This window comes from Corticium candelabrum, chromosome 12, assembly GCF_963422355.1.
Source record: "Corticium candelabrum chromosome 12, ooCorCand1.1, whole genome shotgun sequence".
Classification (NCBI taxonomy): domain Eukaryota; kingdom Metazoa; phylum Porifera; class Homoscleromorpha; order Homosclerophorida; family Plakinidae; genus Corticium; species Corticium candelabrum.
Window position 1 is genome coordinate 505,586 of NC_085096.1, and position 17,066 is coordinate 522,651.

Sequence of the window (17,066 nt, forward strand, 5' to 3'; positions counted from 1 at the left end):
GGCAGTGATTTACTGCTTTGAAGATAATTGACTAAATTAAAAAATGATGTAAACCTCTCAGGTAAGTCTTTCATGGCTTGACACCCATGAAGATAAGAAAGCTGCTGGTGGAATTTGACTGATCTGTGTCAGATAGACAGACAGACAGACAGACAGACACATAAACACACAAACAGACACACAGACAGACACACAAACAGACAGACAGACACATAGACAGACAGACACATATACAGACAGACAGACAGACACATAGACAGACAGACAGACACACAAATAGAGACACACAAACAGACATACAAACACACACACACACAGACAGACACACAGACAGACACAGACAGACAGACAGACAGACAAACAGACACACGCACACACACACACACAAATAGACAGACACACAAACAGACAGACAGACACACAAACAGACAGACAGACACACAAACAGACAGACAGACAAACAGACAGATAGACACACAGACAGACAGACACACAGACAGACAGACACACAGCAGAGTTTAAAATTCCCGGTTGCCTCCTCGCCATTGGCGACTAACACTTGCAATTTGGCGAGTGAACGTGGACAATTTGGTCACCTAAACATTCAATGCGGCATTAAACTTGGTCGTCATACTCTTCGTTCGTGTTGGTCTGGCCATGGACTGGCCGACTGTGTAAAACTGCAGAACCTCCCATTTGTACAGAAAGATACCAGTTAGGGGAGCTAGAGTTCTGATGATTGCACATACGTGACAGGATTTTAGTGGTGTGTCTAGGAAATAGACCGATTGCAAACGGGAATTTGCAAAGGGGAACGTGCACTGTGCATGATGGCGCGTCGGTTTGTCGGACCAACATGTTTTACTGTAGGCTGTAAGACGACCAGTTCCTGTTTACTCTCCCACATCTGGAAGCAATTGGAAACCTTCACTGAAACAGTGGGTCCTGGTCTTTTCTCCCATGGCCAGGTCAACATGAACAGAGATTAGGAGGGTTTCTAGGTAGCTGCCCGCAATAAAGACAAGAGAAAAACCACACATACAAATCCTGGATGTATACTTTCAGAAAATTATGTAATCTGTACACACGGAAATAGGAAAAAGTGGGCGTAGTTATAAATAAAGTAGGCGTGTCTTTACGTTTAATTGCTCTGGCGACTCTCCCTCCCTCCCTCCCTCCCTCCCTCCCTCCCTCCCTCCCTCCCTCCCTCCCTCCCTCCCTCCCTCTCTCTCTCTCTGGAGTTTGAGAGGGACTAGGGATTCAAGGGAGGAGCTAAAGATATATTTAGAAGCAGTCAATTGGAGTTGCAGTTGCCGGTCAGCGAGAGTGAGAGAGGAGAGGAGAGGAGAGAAAGAGGAGAGGAGAGAAAGAGGAGAGGAGAGAAAGAGGAGAGGAGAGAAAGAGGAGAGGAGAGAGAAAGAATCAGGCGGAGAAAGTTCCGTGCAAACGATATAAGTACAACAGACAGAGGGACAGGGAGAATTGGTGCTTACCGTTATAATTATTAACTGTTAGCTACGTGGTGTTGAAGAGCTTGTGTGCGTATGTACATGAGTGTATTCATATATAGTCCGTAATACTAATTTACTCATTCAACGCGAGTCGAACTACGTCGTCTTCCGTGCACACCGAAGGCTCTTGGATTTTTGCGTGCGACAATTGGGGCTCAGGCAAGAAAGCAGCTATTCAAGATTACAGAAGACGCAACACAGTTGAGAGGTGAAAGCGTAGATTAATTTGTTATGGAGCGACTAGTCGCGATTGGGGAGAAGATGGGGTTGACTGGAGCGGACTTACGTCAATTCGTGACGGATCAACAGACGATTGAGAGAGAAGAGAGACAAAAGGAACGAGAATTAAAGAGAGAAGAACAAGAAACCACAGAAAGGGCCAGAAGAGAAAACGCCGAAGAAGCGGAAAGAGAAATGATAGCAACGGAGAGAAAATGACAACATACCTTAGAGATAAAAAGGTTAGAATTAGAGGCAATGAGAATTAAAGACACGCCCATCAGAGTAGACCATACTAGCGCAGCGAAACTACCCAAGATCGCACCCTTTCAAGATAGTAAGGAAAAACTAGATAGTTATCTACTGAGATTCGAGAGATTTGCTAGAGTGAATAGATGGGAGGACGAACGATGGGCTGGCGCTTTGAGTGCCTTGTTGTCTGGGAAGGCCCTAGATGTATATTCCCGATTATTGGAAGAGGCAGGCATTGATTACAGGCAATTAAAGGAGGCCCTCTTGAAGAGATATGACCTGACGGAAGACGGATACCGGCTTAAGTTTAGGAAAAGCAGACCAGAGCCAGCAGAGAAGCCCGATCAATTTATTCACCGTCTGAAGAACTACCTGAAGAAATGGATGATGTTTTCGAAGTGCGATCCCAAGTCAGCCGAGGAGGTCACAAACATGTTCTTAAGAGAACAGTTTTTGGAAGTGTGCCCGAAAGATCTGGCGGTACATCTAAAGGAGAGGGAGATAGCGAGCCTACAAGACCTCGCGAACGCAGCTGATCGCTACTTGACGGCGCACCAACCGAAGTTTTGCACGATGTCGAACGCTCCGACCAGTCAACCGACTACGATTAGTGATGGTACCGGTATGGTTTCAATTAGCGAGAGAGCGTTACGAGAAGGAAAACCTTCATCCCACTGCTATATTTGTGACAAGCCCGGCCACAGAGCAGTCGACTGCCGACTTCGAGGGAAGAGATGGTGCTTCAAATGTCAGAAACTTGGACACAAAGCCAAAGACTTTTGGAACCCCGTCAGTACTTCGAGGCAGGAAAGCAGCCAGAAGGCTCCTTATCGAGCGAGGGTGACAAAAGATCATAGAGATGGATGCGTATCGAAGAACAGAAACTCAACCAGTCATTTATCGAGTGACGCCGGCATTGAAACAAGTGGATGTCTATTGGAGATGCCAGCGCGTGCCAAAAACGGATTTCTATTCCTCGCTGATGGCACCGAGATAAAGTACGTGTCGTATATAGAGAACGCCTGCAGCAACCGAGCATTTCCGATGGATGGAGAGATGCCAGTGAGAGAAGGGACAGTAGATGACAGAGTCGTACAAACGTTGAGAGACACGGGATGCAGTGGCATATTGGTGAAGCAAGAGCTGGCCAAACCAGATCAATACATGGGAAAGTTTGGATTCATCAAGTTAGTGGACTGTACGGTCAGAGAAGTTCCATTAGCAAAAGATAAAAATCGACACTCCATACCTCATAGGAGACGTGGAGGCTCTGTGCCCGCGCGACGCAATTTATGATCTCATTATCAGGAACGTCTCCGAAGCCAAAGATCCTAATGATCCAAGAGTGAATCAGTGGAAGGCCGGTGCGTTAACCAGGGTGGCTTCGAGAAGGACCGACTGGAGCAATCCATTAGTGACTAGCATTCGGAGGAAATGGATGGATATTGACAGAGCACAACTGTCACGTTTACAATCGGAAGATACATCGCTGCGCAGGTACTGGGATGAAACCAGAACACAGAGGAAAGGATACCAAGAAGTGGCATTTGAACTCAAAAACGGCGTGTGGTATCGACTATATAAGCACCCCAAAGTAAATATGGGAGAGCAGATACGTCAAGTGATCGTTCTGAAGACACTCCGCAAGCAGATTATGGAGGTCGCACACAAGTCGGTGATGAGTGGACACCTTGGTATAAGAACAACGAGAGACAGTATCCTCAACGACTTCTGGTGGCCTGGGATCCAAAGCGACGTGACCAGGTTTTGCAGGGCAAGGGATGTATGCCAAAAGACCGTACCTAAAGGCACAGTACCCCGGGTACCTCTTCAAAGAATGCCTGTGATAGACACTCCGTTCAAGAGGGTAGCCGTTGACTTGGTCGGACCTATCTATCCTCCTAGTGACAGCGGATGCTGATACATCCTTACATTGGTTGACTACGCTACGAGGTACCTCAAAGCCGTCGCGCTAAAGAAAGTTACCGCAGAGGATGTGGCGAAGGCCCTCGTAAATATGTATAGCCGCGTCAGAGTTCCAGAGGAGTCACTCACTGATATGGAACCTCAGTTCACTTCAGAGTGTATGAAAGAGGTATCACATCTACTCAGCATCCGACATCTAACTACTAGTCCTTATCACACTATGTGTAACAGGTTAGTAGAACAATTCAATGCCATGTTGAAATCTATGCTAAAGAGACTATGTAGTGAGATGCCACGTCAGTGGGACCGCTAGATCAATGCCCTCTTGTTCGCCTACCGTGAAGTTTCCCAACAGTCTACGGGATTCACCCCCTTCAAACTACTCTATGGGAGGACCGTGAGAGGACCGATGAGGATTATGAGATCGATATGGACAGGGGAAGAGGGCAAGACAGAGGCAAGAACTAGCTACCAATATGTGTTCAAACTTAGAGAGAGATTGGAGGAGATTATGAAAGTGGCACGTGAGGAATTAGAAAGGTCCCACGGACGCTACAAACAATACTTCGACAGAAGATCAAAGCAGAGACGGTTTGCTGTAGCGGACGAAGTGCTAGTGCTATTACCAACAGACAATAACAAGCTGTTAATGCATTGGCAGGGAGCATTCCGAGTAACCAAGGTTATCGGAATCTATGACTATGAAGTCAAAGTACGAGGAAACGGAAAGGTTTACCACGCCAATTTACTGAAAAGGTACCACTCGAGGAATGACACCAACGGCAAACTCTGTGAAAGAGCTACGGGAGGGTCGCTTTTACAGGTAGCAAGTGCAGCGATATTAGAAGCAGATGAATGGGATCAAGACGACACAGTAAATGGAAACAGCCTGCTCAAACTAGGAACCTGTCAACCCAAAGAGACCACGGGGGACGTAAAGATAAGTGAAGAGTTGACGTACGAAGAAAGAAAGAAAAGCTCAAGAGGTGATCGGAGAGTTTAGGAACGTTTTCACCGATCTTCCAAGCTCAACCGACTTGGCCGTGCATCAGATTCTACTAGCGTCTGATCATCCGGTGAAGTCTAGGCTATACGCGATACCATTTCATATAAAGTCTGAACAAGAAAACGATATCAGAGACATGCTGAAAATGAATATCCTTCGAGCAGCGGAGACGCCATACGCATCTCCAGTAGTTCTAGTTTGGAAACCTGACGAAACAAACAGGCTTTGCGTGGATTATAGAAACCTCAATCGTCTGACCATATGCGATCCAGAGCCCATGACACCTTTGGTGGACATAGTTCAAGACCTTGCCCGAGACCGATACTATACGAAGATAGACTTGTCCAAAGGCTAGTGGCATTTCCCCGTGGAGACGGAAGATGTACACAAAACTGCGTTTGTGGTACACAATAGTACCTATGAGTTCCTCAGAATGCCATTTGGATTAGTCAACTCTGCAGCTACTTTGGTGAGAGGATTGAGAAAGTTACTGGAGGGACTGGAGTATGTGAACCACTACATGGACGACATCGTCATTCACACACCTACGTGAAGAAACCACATTGCCGCTCTCAGGGGAGTACTGAAGAGGATTACCCAAGCCCGCCTGACAATTAGACCTTCTAGATGTGTCGTTGGAGCGCGGACACTGTCATTTATCGGCCACAAGATCGGGCACGGCCTCATTCACCCGAGCGAAGAAAATGTCCTGAAAATTAGGAAGGCCAAGAGCCCCGGCACAAAGAAAGAACTGCGCGCATTTCTAGGACTAACAAGATTTTATAGAAAATACCTACCCAACTACGCGGCCATAGCAGTTCCTCTTACCGACTTGACAAAGAAAGGATTCCCAAACAAACTGGAATGGAAAGAAGCGCAGGAGAGAGCGTATTTGGCGTTGAAGACGGCACTATCTGTTCGACCCATACTCAAGTTGCCCAAACACGATAGGCGTTTCTTCCTTCGAGTGGACGCGTCAGATGTAGGAGTGGGAGCGAAGTTGATGCAGGAGTACGGAGAAAAACTATTCCCGGTAGCATATGCAAGTAAGAAACTCAGCGACTGAGAGAGAAGATTCTCTACCATCGAGAAAGAGTATTTAGCGGTTGTCTGGGGAATCAGAAAGTTCATGAGATTTATTTACGGAGTAGAATTCACTCCCCAGACAGACCACCAACCGCTGGCATATTTGCATAGAGCAAAATTCGAGAACGACAGGATTATGAGACGGGCCATGTATCTACAAAGTTACCGCTTCACGGTGCAGACCATCAAAGGTTCAGAGAATGTCGGGGCCGACTTCCTCAGTAGGGTGTGCTAACGGCGACCAACTGAGACGTGTTTGAGTTGCAAGAAACTACGGAAGAGTTTCTTTTCAAATGGGGGAGATATGTCATCTCTCTATATATATACAGTGAAACCTGTACCAGCGACCACCTCTCAGCGACCACCTGGCTTTAGCGACCGCATCTGCCTGGCACGGAACGTTGTCCCATACAATAGCTACTGTACTAAGCGACCACCTGCCCAACGCAACCAATGACCACTAATCCAAGACCCTACAGCAATTAACATCTCTTCTAAGCGACCACAATGTACCTTTTTCGTCTTGATTACACATTCCAACATGGCTGTCACCTCTCAGAGGTGTTGCTGACACACGTGCGGTACACTTGTACAGTATCCCAAATCAATTCTTGCTTGCATGATGTCGCGAAAAGTTCTGAGTTTAGCTGACCGAGTAAAGGTTATTCAGCTGTCTGAGAAAGGGATCTCAGCGAGGAAGATAGCAAAAGACATGGATGTGGGGAAAACACAGAAAACAAGAAACAAGACGTTTAGCACTTTGTAAGTTCCGTGTCGTGGTGGTCTGGCATGCAGGGCTATAGGTGTGTGGAAGGGAGAGACTTCCTCTACTAAGAGACCACCTGTCCTAAGTGACCAATACTCCTGGGTCCCACGGGTGGTCGCTTAGTACAGGTTTCACTGTATATGGAGTTTGGGAGGGACTATAGGGATTCAGGGGAGGATCTAAAGATATATTTAGAAGCAGTCAATTGGAGTTGCAGTTGCCGGTCAGCGGGAGTTGCAGTTGCTGGTCAGCGAGAGTGTCTGCGAGAGTGGGAGAAGAGAAGAGAGAGGAGAGAAGAGAAGAGAGAAAGAGGAGGAGAGAAGAGAGAAAGAGGAGAGGAGAAAGGAGAGGAGAGAGGAAGAATCAGGCGGAGAAAGTTCTGTGCGAATGATATAAGTACAACAGACAGAGGGACAGGGAGAATTGGTGCTTACCGTTATAATTATTAACTGTTAGCTACGTGGTGTTGAAGAGCTTGTGTGCGTATGTACATGAGTGTATTCATATATAGTCCGTAATACTAATTTACTCATTCAACGCGAGTCGAACTACGTCGTCTTCCGTGCACGCCGAAGGCTCTTGGATTCTCGCGCGCGACAGGGACCACCAAATTTGGAAAATTTTAAACCCTGCATTACAGACAGACAAACAGACAGACAGACAGCAACCAGTGACTTTTCATGTCGACGTGTACATCTTCTCCTCGGCTCTGCTTCTGGCTCGAGGGTTTGGCTACGTACTGGCTGTGGGCATTTCAATTCGGTTTCTTTCGCTTGTGTTTACTGTTCTGAGTGAACTTGCAGCGGCTATCGGCTACTATCTTAAAATCTCAAGTCATCATCATGTCTGACAGCAATCATTCCGTTCTCTCGTCGTCGTCGTACACGTCAGGATCCTGGTCTCAAATTTCGTGTAGCGGTTCTGACTGTTCTTGGTCGGGTTCAATCAATAGATTTCTGGAGCATTTTCGTTTGAGTCATGATCCACACGACTTTCCAACGGCTCTGATACCCGAATTCAAACTGGCACAATGCCCCGGATGTAAGCATTGGTACAGGCGGATCAACCAACACCTTCCAAAATGTAAAGCTTACCTCAACTTGTCAAAGAACGCCCCGTCATCTTTATCTCAACCGGTTTGCGGAAGCTCAAACAATGACTCAACTCCATCAAATTCTGGTCAACATCAGTCATCCGGGCATTGCAAGAAGAACCTCGGACCCCCAACATCTCTTCAGCAGTCTATGTCTGATCTCATGTCTGCAGATCGTGAAAGAGCTGGCCTTGGTTGTCCGAAGCGCACTTTGTCTGCTTCGCGGGAAGAAGTAGCCTGGGCATTTGTAGGTTCTCTGTCTACTGAGTCTATTTTGTCTGCGCCAATTCCTCGGTCCGTCCAACAAATTGCATCTTGTCTCAAGTCAACTTTTCAAGACTGTTGCGCTATTCCACTTCGTAAGCTTGAGTCAAATCCAAACGATTCTGCTGCATGGAAGCTACTCTTCCTAATTCCAAGAATGCTTCTACAACCTGGCCGCGGAGAAAAACAGTCTGGCATCAAGAAGGCCATGCAGTTGCAACAGAAATTTTTAAATTTTCAGTGGGAAGAGTTGATTCAACTAGAAAAACCTTCAGCAGTTTCGAAACCTAGTCGTCTTGCACAAGAGCAGAAAAAGAATGCTGCCCTGAGGCTCATTCGCTGTGGTGAAATTTCGAAGGCAGCCAAGGTCATCATCAGCAATGGTTTAGCTCCAGCCTCAGAGGAAACGATCTTGAAGCTGAAAAGCAAACATCCAAGTCATCATTCAAATGTTCAAGTTGACGGTCTCAAGTCTCAATCTGCCAACGGGCTTCACCTCTCTTTGGTTGCTTTTCTCAAGGCTGTCCACAGATGCCCCAAAGGCTCTGGGTCAGGACCCTCTGGTTGGCGTTTTGAACATTTACGAGACTTGTGTGACAACAGTGTAACCAGAGACGGTCTTTTTGCAATCTGTTCTACCATTGCTAAGGGTAAGATTCCCACTGACATTATCTCTTTAGTGTCTGCTTCTCGTCTTATTGCCATCCCTAAGAGCAATGGTGATGTTCGTCCCATTGCTATTGGAGAGTGTTTGAGGCGTTTGACTGCTAAAGCTGTTTGTGTCGATTGCAAGGACTCGTTTTCATCATATTTCAACCCTGTTCAACATGGAGTTGCTACTCCTTCTGGTTCAGAGCTCGTTATCCATCACATTCAGCTTCTTTTGGAAGCCAACCCTTCTTGGGTTATGATTAAGTCGGACATCTCAAATGCGTTCAACAGTGTCGACCGACAATGTCTTCTGTCTAGTGTCAGTTCCAACTTTCCGGAACTCTTGCCCCATGTCAATCAGATGTATGGAGTCTCGAGCCCTCTCATCTTCCAAAAGGGTTCAGAATCAGTCATTCTCTCTTCGGAACAGGGGGTGCATCAGGGGGACCCGTTAGGTCCTGTTTTGTTTGCTACATCAATTCACTCCACACTTGTTGCTCTGCAAGCTAAATTTCCGGAGGTTGTTTTGCTTGCCTACCTAGATGATGTTTTCATTGTGGGTCAAAACAACATGGCACTTCAAGTCTTTGCTTCTCTAGAAGAGTCATTCTTACCGCTCAATCTAAAGATCAATCAATCAAAATGTGAGTTGCTGTCTCTTCAGGGTGATAGTAATCCATCTCCTATTCCTACATCAACATCTGGTTCTGTTGTCTTGGGATCTCCAGTAGGCACCACAAGTTTTGTCCGTTCTTTCTGCCTATCTGCTGCAGAGTCTGGAGAAGACTTTTGTTCTCGGATATGCAACCTTGATGATAGTCAGAGCTCAGTTCTGCTTTTACGTCATTGCCACTCCACACGTCTTAACCACTTAGCCAGGACAGTTCCTGTTTCTCTTTTGATACCTGCAGCTCAGAAGCACGACCGAACTAGTTGTCAAACGTTCAGGAACATTCTTGGTACAGAGGATCTGTCACCCGCGCTTTGGAATCAGATATCGCTTCCTGTTAAGAAAGGTGGCTTTGGTGTTTCGTCTCTGGAGAGAGTTTCGCCTGCCGCCTTTCTTGCTGGTTGGGCACACACTTGCCAATCACTTCTAGACAGGTTTCCAGGTTCAGGTTCCCTGCTGTCGCCTCTGTCAGATCCATCTGAATCTGATGGCCAAATTGTCCATGACCTAGACGAGGCAGCCGCTATGATTCCGCCACTGTTACTATCTGATGAAGATCCGAAACCAGTTTCGTACGCCCGCCATGAGCTTCTTTTAGCAGATGCAAGAAAATTGCAACACAGACTATCCAATGCTATTGCTCAAAAAGACACCACAGCCCTTTTAGCGTCAGTCGTCTCTGACAAAGATTCAGCACGATTACAATCTCTTCAAGGCCCCTACGCGGGAGCTTGGCTCGACTCTATACCCTCCTCTCGCAAGTTCGCGCTATCGTCTCCGGAATTTAATTTGGCGTCTTGCATGAGGTTGGGGATACCCTTGCCATTTGGAGAATGGGTTGTAAATTGCGAATGTGGATCAAAACTCGACGCTGAAGGTTTCCACCTACTTACTTGCAAGTCTGGCGGCGGTCCCAACTGGCAACACAACAGCCTTGTCGCAAGCTGGTCCGACTGCCTTCTCGATCTTGGTATACATCACCGAAAGGAGCCTCGCAACAGATACAGCAACAGCGATGATAGGCCTGATATCGTCGTATTTGACAGCGAAAATGGCTCATCTCTAGATCTAGATGTTTCATTCGCCCACCCCTGGAGCAAAGACTATCTGAAACGAACAGCTCGAATCTGCGGATTTGCTGCCAAAAAACGTGAGGACCTCAAGTTTTCAAAATATGATCAGGAACGTCTAGCAAGTGGTGACTCACCAGCATTCACACCTCTAGTTTTCGAGCACTTTGGCTGCTGGGGTGAGAAAGCTGTCGATTACTTAAGGGTACTTTCGAGAAAATCTAGGGATGCTGTTGGAAAATCCAACACGGCTGACTTCATAAATTTTTGGCGTAAGCGCATCTCTGTTCAGATTCAAAAGTGCAATTCAAGGGTCCTATTAAGGAAGATTGACAGGCTTACCAACTCAAGGAGACCATACAATCACGGTCAAGACTGGGATGCCCAGTCTATTTGGGCTTCATAATTTTGACAGTTAGTAAATTATTATACGTATGGATTACGTTTGGTGACTGTAGCTGTCTACATTCTAGTTTAGCATATCAGTGATTTCTGTATATTTGGCGGTTTAGTTATATCTGAAATATATCCAGCAACCAGTACAACCCGCCAACCAACCAACCAAATCCCCGTCACCTGACTATGCTGCGCAGGTTGATGATGCAGAGACGTGGGCGGAGCCACCCTATCACAACACAACGACAACTCAACAACCCACCGCCCAAACACCACACACAACTCGAAACCAACCCAAACGCCTGCCCGCCGGCATGTGCTGCACACTCCTGGATACTGTTGGTAATGCTCGCCTCCAACTGCAGCTTCTTGCGATCGAATGCCGTCGGTCCCAGGCCAACAACAGCTGCTGGAGGGCTGGGAGCGGGCGCTAAGACAGGATGCTGAGGGAACCCGCGTCTCTGCTGAGAGAAAACGTTGGTTGTCGCGTTTGTGTCGCTGTCGTCCGTTCGTTGGCGTTTCGCTTTCGACATCTTGTGGTGGGTTGTGTGTAGATGAGGTAGGAGTATCGTTTGAGGTGATCGGGAGGAGTTAAGACGAGATTCGAGTGGATTCCCGGCGGTCGCATAGAAACTTGCGGCAACTTTTTGTAGCGTAGAGTCCCGTATCTAGTTTCGGATAACGGCTAGATTCGGACGCGAGATCTTTGTCCAACGCAACGTAGAGACGTTAGGTAACCGGTCTTGATCCGTGACAATCAATGGATTTGGCTCGTTCTAGTGAGAACAAGACTCGACTAAACGTTGACCACGCCCTACCTCTAGACCCGGACAACTACTCTCGTGTAGAGCTGCCAAAGCACAGACACAAACCGAATCTATTTGTTGCAGTTGCCTAACATCTCATCTTCCAAACAATCGTATGGGCAGCGTCGTCGTGTTTTGTGCGTAGCTGTGGTAGTCGTCGGAGTTGAGTGAAGTCACGCCCTCTAGTTTCGGATGTCCAAAACACGCTAGATCGTCATTTTACGAGCAAATTTAGACACTCTGTAAACATTTTGAGCATCGAATCTCGACGTCTAGTGCTAAAATCAACTTTTAAGACATGTTTAGACATGTTTCTACGTATTTCTAGCCAATTTCTCATCACCCTCTGCAGCGTAGAGATCGTACGGTGCCGTTTGCACATCTAGGGAACAAAATTTCTCTATGTAGCAGTATCTTACTGGCTTGCTACGCAATCTAGAGTAAAAAAGGTTTGACTTGCATAATCAAATTAATTAAAAGTAGGGTATTCCCCTGCTAGTGGATTCCTTTTCTCATGAGAGGATTAATTTGTTCCATTTTTCATACTGCATTTCCTCTAAACAAGCGTTCCTGACCTTTCTTTTGCTTCACTAACAAACAGGGGTAACATGCGACTGATTTGTAATTGGCGCTACATTGGTCTGGAAATCCGAGGCTAGGCGTGTCTACAGTATAAATCTAGACCAGCCGCATGTTACTCCTGTATTTGTTACTGAAGCAAAAGAGGGGTCAGGAACGCTTGTTTATAGGAAATACAGTATGAAAAAATTAATCCTATCTCATGAGAAAAGGAATCTACTACCATTCACTCACCAGCGTAGCGTCGGGGGGGACTGGGGGAGACTAAACATTTTGGGGGTGTCATTCCGCTTCAAGCAAAACTATAATTTTAAGTTACTAAACAGTTACAGTCCGCCTAATCTCAGAGTAGTATGTTGACGATCGACGACGCTAATTGACTCTACCTCTTTGCTAGTACACATCATCATCTCAGTATGATAAAACCAGCGTCGAGAAGTCGTGGACACGGAAAGTGCGCATGACCATCACTTATTTGAGACGTTTACTACGCTATCCGGCAACGGAAGAGTCAAAGAAGACCGCATCAAAAAAGCATGCAGAAGCCTACCATCAATTATTCACGTGGTATACTACACTGCACTTCCAGTCGCTGCATTTCTGCTTCTTTCTCATCCAAATGCTGCTCTCCTGCCAATAGATACGGCCATGCATCTGTGTCGCTGTTGGCCTTTTGTATCGTCATTTGTACGTCTCCGTTTTATACCTATATTCATGTGTTCTAAATAAATTAAAATATTAGATAGTGTTTTACCTAGACTGTATAGTATGTATGCTAGCGTAAATATTCATGTATGTGTGCTTGGTACGGATCTGGCAGCTCGACCGCTGAGTTGAGGGTTTTCCGTAGTAAAAGAAATACAAATTATTATAATATCTAGAAATACAAATTATTATATCTAGAAATACAAATTATTATATCTAGAAATACAAATTATTATATCTAGAAATATAAATTATTATATCTAGAAATACAAATTATTATATCTAGAAATACAAATTATTATATCCAGAAATACAAATTATTATATCTAGAATATAAATTATTACTAGAATTTTAAAAACTTTTTCCTTGAAAAAAGAAATAGATGTAGGGATTGTATAAAAAGTAATAGAAACAAGATCTATAGATAATATGAACCAAAGCCAGACATCATTAGTGAATCCTTCCAACCCATTAAAAGTAAAATGCAGGGAATGTGGTTGGAAGGATTCACTAATGATGTCTGGCTGTGGTTCATATTATCTATAGATCTTGTTTCTATTACTTTTTATACAATCCCTACATCTATTTCTTTTTTCAGGAAAAAAGTTTTTAAAATTCTAGTTTGGTAAGTTTTTAGGAGTGCGAAAGCACAGCCTACTCCATTAATTAAACAAAGATTTTATAGCCTAACAAAAATACACATTTTCTAGACCATACTTGGTCTACATGTATAGTCTCATATCTCGAGCATGTGGATCTTAGGTTTACAGTGTACTTGCAAATATGTTAAGAGCTATGCAGTGTTTGTGTATAGGTGGTTGATTCAGACGTTACATTTAGTTGCAATAATACCACTAGTAAGTATGAAGCTGTGTTCTACTTGCTTCAGAGCTACGAGCATACGTGCATGTAGTTGTGTGTGTGTGTGTGTGTGTGTGTGTGTGTGTGTGTGTGTGTGTGTGTGTGTGTGTGTGCGCACGTAGATTGGAGAAGGAATTTATGCAGATGATTAGCTGTTAGATCTCCTGGTTGTCTACAACAATTTCTAGATGCATTCTTGCATAATTTTAAAATTTGTGTCCGGTGGGGTATGAGTATTAGCGTTTAAACAACTAAAGTTCTTGGTGTGGGCAACAAAGCAAGCTCACATTTCCATTGATGGTCATGCATCACGTTACAGAATGTTGATGAGTTTGTTATCTAGACCACTTAATTGAAAACGCAAGATTCGATTAGATAGACATGTCACTACTATGAGAATCGAGATGCTAGTTTCAGCAGCGTCACCGTTTTCTTCGTCATCATTGTTGGCCAGATGTCATTGAACGCTACACGCACACGCCGACATTTGCGCACGTGCACGTGACCGAACGTGTGTGTACGCGCGTGCCGAGTGTCTTGAACAAAAGCTCGACTTCTACACGCGATCGGCTTGTACACAGTACGAGGTCTTTGATTTGCGGGAGTTTGGTCTTAAATAAAATACGGTAGCACTAGACAACTGCAAAATTATTATCGTAGGCCACACCTCTAGGCTCGTAACAAACGTCACATTCCGAGCGCTGCAAAGTCGACATTTTGTGATGGAAGCGAGTCGAATTAATTTGCTTTTGCCATAATTCAAATGCTTGAAGGCGTTGGTGTTCCAACTACGGCAAGAAGAGGTATATCGCGTCTGCGATTGCGATGACGTTCAACGTCACTTCTAATTAATTAGTTACGCGCACTTCTTGCGTTTGCTCGCGCGATTCAAGAGCGCGATTCTTTGCCTAACTGTAGGCTTTCAGGTTTTTCAACCACGAAACGTGTCAAGAATACTTGTCGCCTTGTTGTACACGTGTACCCTAAACTGCCTCAAGCAACGTAGCAAGAGCTTGTGATCGGCTGCCTGGCTATTGTTTGTTAGCAATGGCTTACAACAATTGCGGTTGAACGTAAGTAGGGTAGTAGGTTCAAATCCATTCTAGAAATCTATTTTTCTTAGATGTTTCTTTTTTCTATGATCAAAAGAACACAGGTCGGCGAATTCTACGTCGTTTCCCAAAGTTTTAGCTTTAGATACGCCGTAGTCAAGGAGCTAGGCGTGACGAAGGAGAAGAAGAAGAAGAAGAACCGAAATTGACGAGCGATTTTCTCCTTCTGAAGACAAGCTGAGATCAATTCAGAAGTATTCAAGCGTAGTTGAACTTGTAAGGTTTGCTATCTGTCGTTTTCAAGATATTTAATAACCGCATTTTAAGGTGATTTCTGAAGGTCTAAAATATGACCACGCCCACACAACCTGGTCATCCTTTGTTTGTAACCTAGCAAACTTCAAGTTGTTAAAAATCTGTGATCAAAATGGTGTTGGTAGAAATGCAGTAATACTGAGTATACACTATTAGAGAAGATAGAAGAAGACAATGCAAGCCTTACGAATGCACAACTAAATGCAAAACTATCTCATCTGTTTCACTCACTCTGTTTTCTGGACTGTCCCAAACAAGACAAGGAGACATTACCAGTGCAACCGACTGACCACCTTGGCTAATATCCACAATACACTCGTTTGTACGATGCTCATCACCATGCTCAAACTCCACAGTTATGTCAAATGTCTTGTCCAAGCATATCCATTTGTGCCAAAACTGAGCAGCAGCTACTACCTGAAGGCAGGTGTATAACATGCATGCATTAGCCAATATACTAAATGCAAGTTTAGAGTAATATACCAGTAGCTGTGAAGTAGCTTTCCAATCACCACGTGTAATATTAAATTCAATGTTGTCTTCAAACTTCATTTTCATTTCTTTATGTAGACACAAGAAAGAACGACTTGGAAATAGACTACTCTCATCGCGTTTCATTTTCTAACACAACAAGAAAATTTCCATGTTATACGATTGACTGGTATTATATAAACAATAGTATTAATCAACATACCTCAATAACCTTGTGACAATTATCATGGCAATGGATAGTGGGATTCCAAATATTTGATGAAGGTCTTTGCCCATAACCAAACACAGAAAACATCATAGTTTTTGTAGACAGAAACATGTCAACAGGCTTTCCAACCCACCAGTGCCAACAGAAGTGTTTTCACTCAAAGTCCCACTGCATGGTAAGATCATACCTACAGTCTGGGTCCTCCACATTCACTTCGTCAAAATCAGAATTATATGTTACTATGGCTTGTGGCTCCCACAATTGAGATAAAGTGGAAGTATCACACATTGCTCTCATCAGTGACAAATGCCATCCTTTAGAATCAACCGGAGGAGGACAATGCACTTGCACGTGTTTGGAAAATGTTAATCCATGAGGTTCAAAGACATAGAGAGGACTTAGAATGTATCCATCATTGGCTTTAGTAGATGGTGGCATTAGCCTTTCGTCAACATACATATGAATTTTTATGTTAACTGGTTTCCTCACAGCACCATCAGGAACAAAAATAGATAAACTGCCTGAGCTGTAGCGTCCACCTTTAGGACAATCAGTCGTCTCCAGTGTTGCAATCGGCTTCACTTGTTCCATCTCTGTAACACAACACTGAAATTACAAATCTACCTGTTCCTATTAAAATTAATTAGTTGTTTGATGTAAAATAAACTATCACAATACAATACAAGCTCACTACAAAAAACAAATTTTAGTCATTACTGTGATTGGAGGTAATTAACATTGTCTGATGTCCAACCATCGTATTACACCTTACCTTACACATTGCCACACATGATTACAAAAAAAAGATCAACACGCATGCACGTGTGTGCGCGCGCACACACACACACACACACACACAGACAGACAGACAGACAGACAGACCCAGATTTTTAGTCACTGATTGTCTCTGGGTTGCTGCATGCTTGTAATTTATCTCATTCTTAGTGAAATGTATAGTGTGTAGATTATGGACAAGGTACATTTGAACTTAAGTACTTACTATTTTGCTGAAATGTAATATAGTCTTGTGTTCGAAAATATACAATGACAGACAGACAGACAGACAGACAGACAGACAGACAGACACCCAGACACACACACACACACACACACACACACACACACACACACAACAAA

The 17,066-nt window shown here is 44.5% G+C and overlaps 3 protein-coding genes across 3 annotated transcripts; 2 read left to right on the forward strand and 1 right to left on the reverse strand.

Annotated features, from left to right (window-relative positions):
* The first annotated feature begins 1,988 nt into the window (after positions 1–1,988).
* On the forward strand, positions 1,989–3,903 carry LOC134188250 (uncharacterized). The gene is made up of 2 exons (XM_062656446.1): positions 1,989–3,169; positions 3,291–3,903. Exons 1-2 carry the CDS (start codon positions 1,989–1,991, stop codon positions 3,901–3,903), a joined length of 1,794 nt encoding a protein of 597 aa, XP_062512430.1.
* Positions 3,904–7,608: 3,705 nt separating this feature from the next.
* On the forward strand, positions 7,609–10,920 carry LOC134188251 (uncharacterized). Its single transcript, XM_062656447.1, has one exon. It carries the CDS (start codon positions 7,609–7,611, stop codon positions 10,918–10,920), a length of 3,312 nt encoding a protein of 1,103 aa, XP_062512431.1.
* Positions 10,921–15,412: 4,492 nt separating this feature from the next.
* Positions 15,413–16,443, reverse strand: LOC134188252 (uncharacterized). The gene is made up of 3 exons (XM_062656448.1): positions 15,924–16,443; positions 15,713–15,850; positions 15,413–15,646 (listed from the first exon to the last, which is right to left on the reverse strand). The coding sequence occupies exons 1-3, from the start codon at positions 16,038–16,040 to the stop codon at positions 15,413–15,415; spliced, it is 489 nt and encodes a 162-aa protein (XP_062512432.1). The 5' UTR covers positions 16,041–16,443.
* Between the last annotated feature and the right edge of the window lie 623 nt (positions 16,444–17,066).

What these genes read in the sequence shown, in the direction of transcription:
- LOC134188250 (XM_062656446.1), top strand. Translation starts at nt 1,989, where the DNA reads ATGAGAATTAAAGACACGCCCATCAGAGTAGACCATACTAGCGCAGCG. An exon ending in GGAAAGTTTGGATTCATCAA is followed by an intron (nt 3,170 to 3,290) that starts GTTAGTGGACTG and finishes TCTCATTATCAG; the next exon opens with GAACGTCTCCGAAGCCAAAG.
- LOC134188251 (XM_062656447.1), top strand. Translation starts at nt 7,609, where the DNA reads ATGTCTGACAGCAATCATTCCGTTCTCTCGTCGTCGTCGTACACGTCA.
- LOC134188252 (XM_062656448.1), bottom strand. Translation starts at nt 16,040, where the DNA reads ATGTTTCTGTCTACAAAAACTATGATGTTTTCTGTGTTTGGTTATGGG. An exon ending in ATTGTCACAAGGTTATTGAG is followed by an intron (nt 15,851 to 15,923) that starts GTATGTTGATTA and finishes TTGTTGTGTTAG; the next exon opens with AAAATGAAACGCGATGAGAG. An exon ending in AAGCTACTTCACAGCTACTG is followed by an intron (nt 15,647 to 15,712) that starts GTATATTACTCT and finishes ACCTGCCTTCAG; the next exon opens with GTAGTAGCTGCTGCTCAGTT.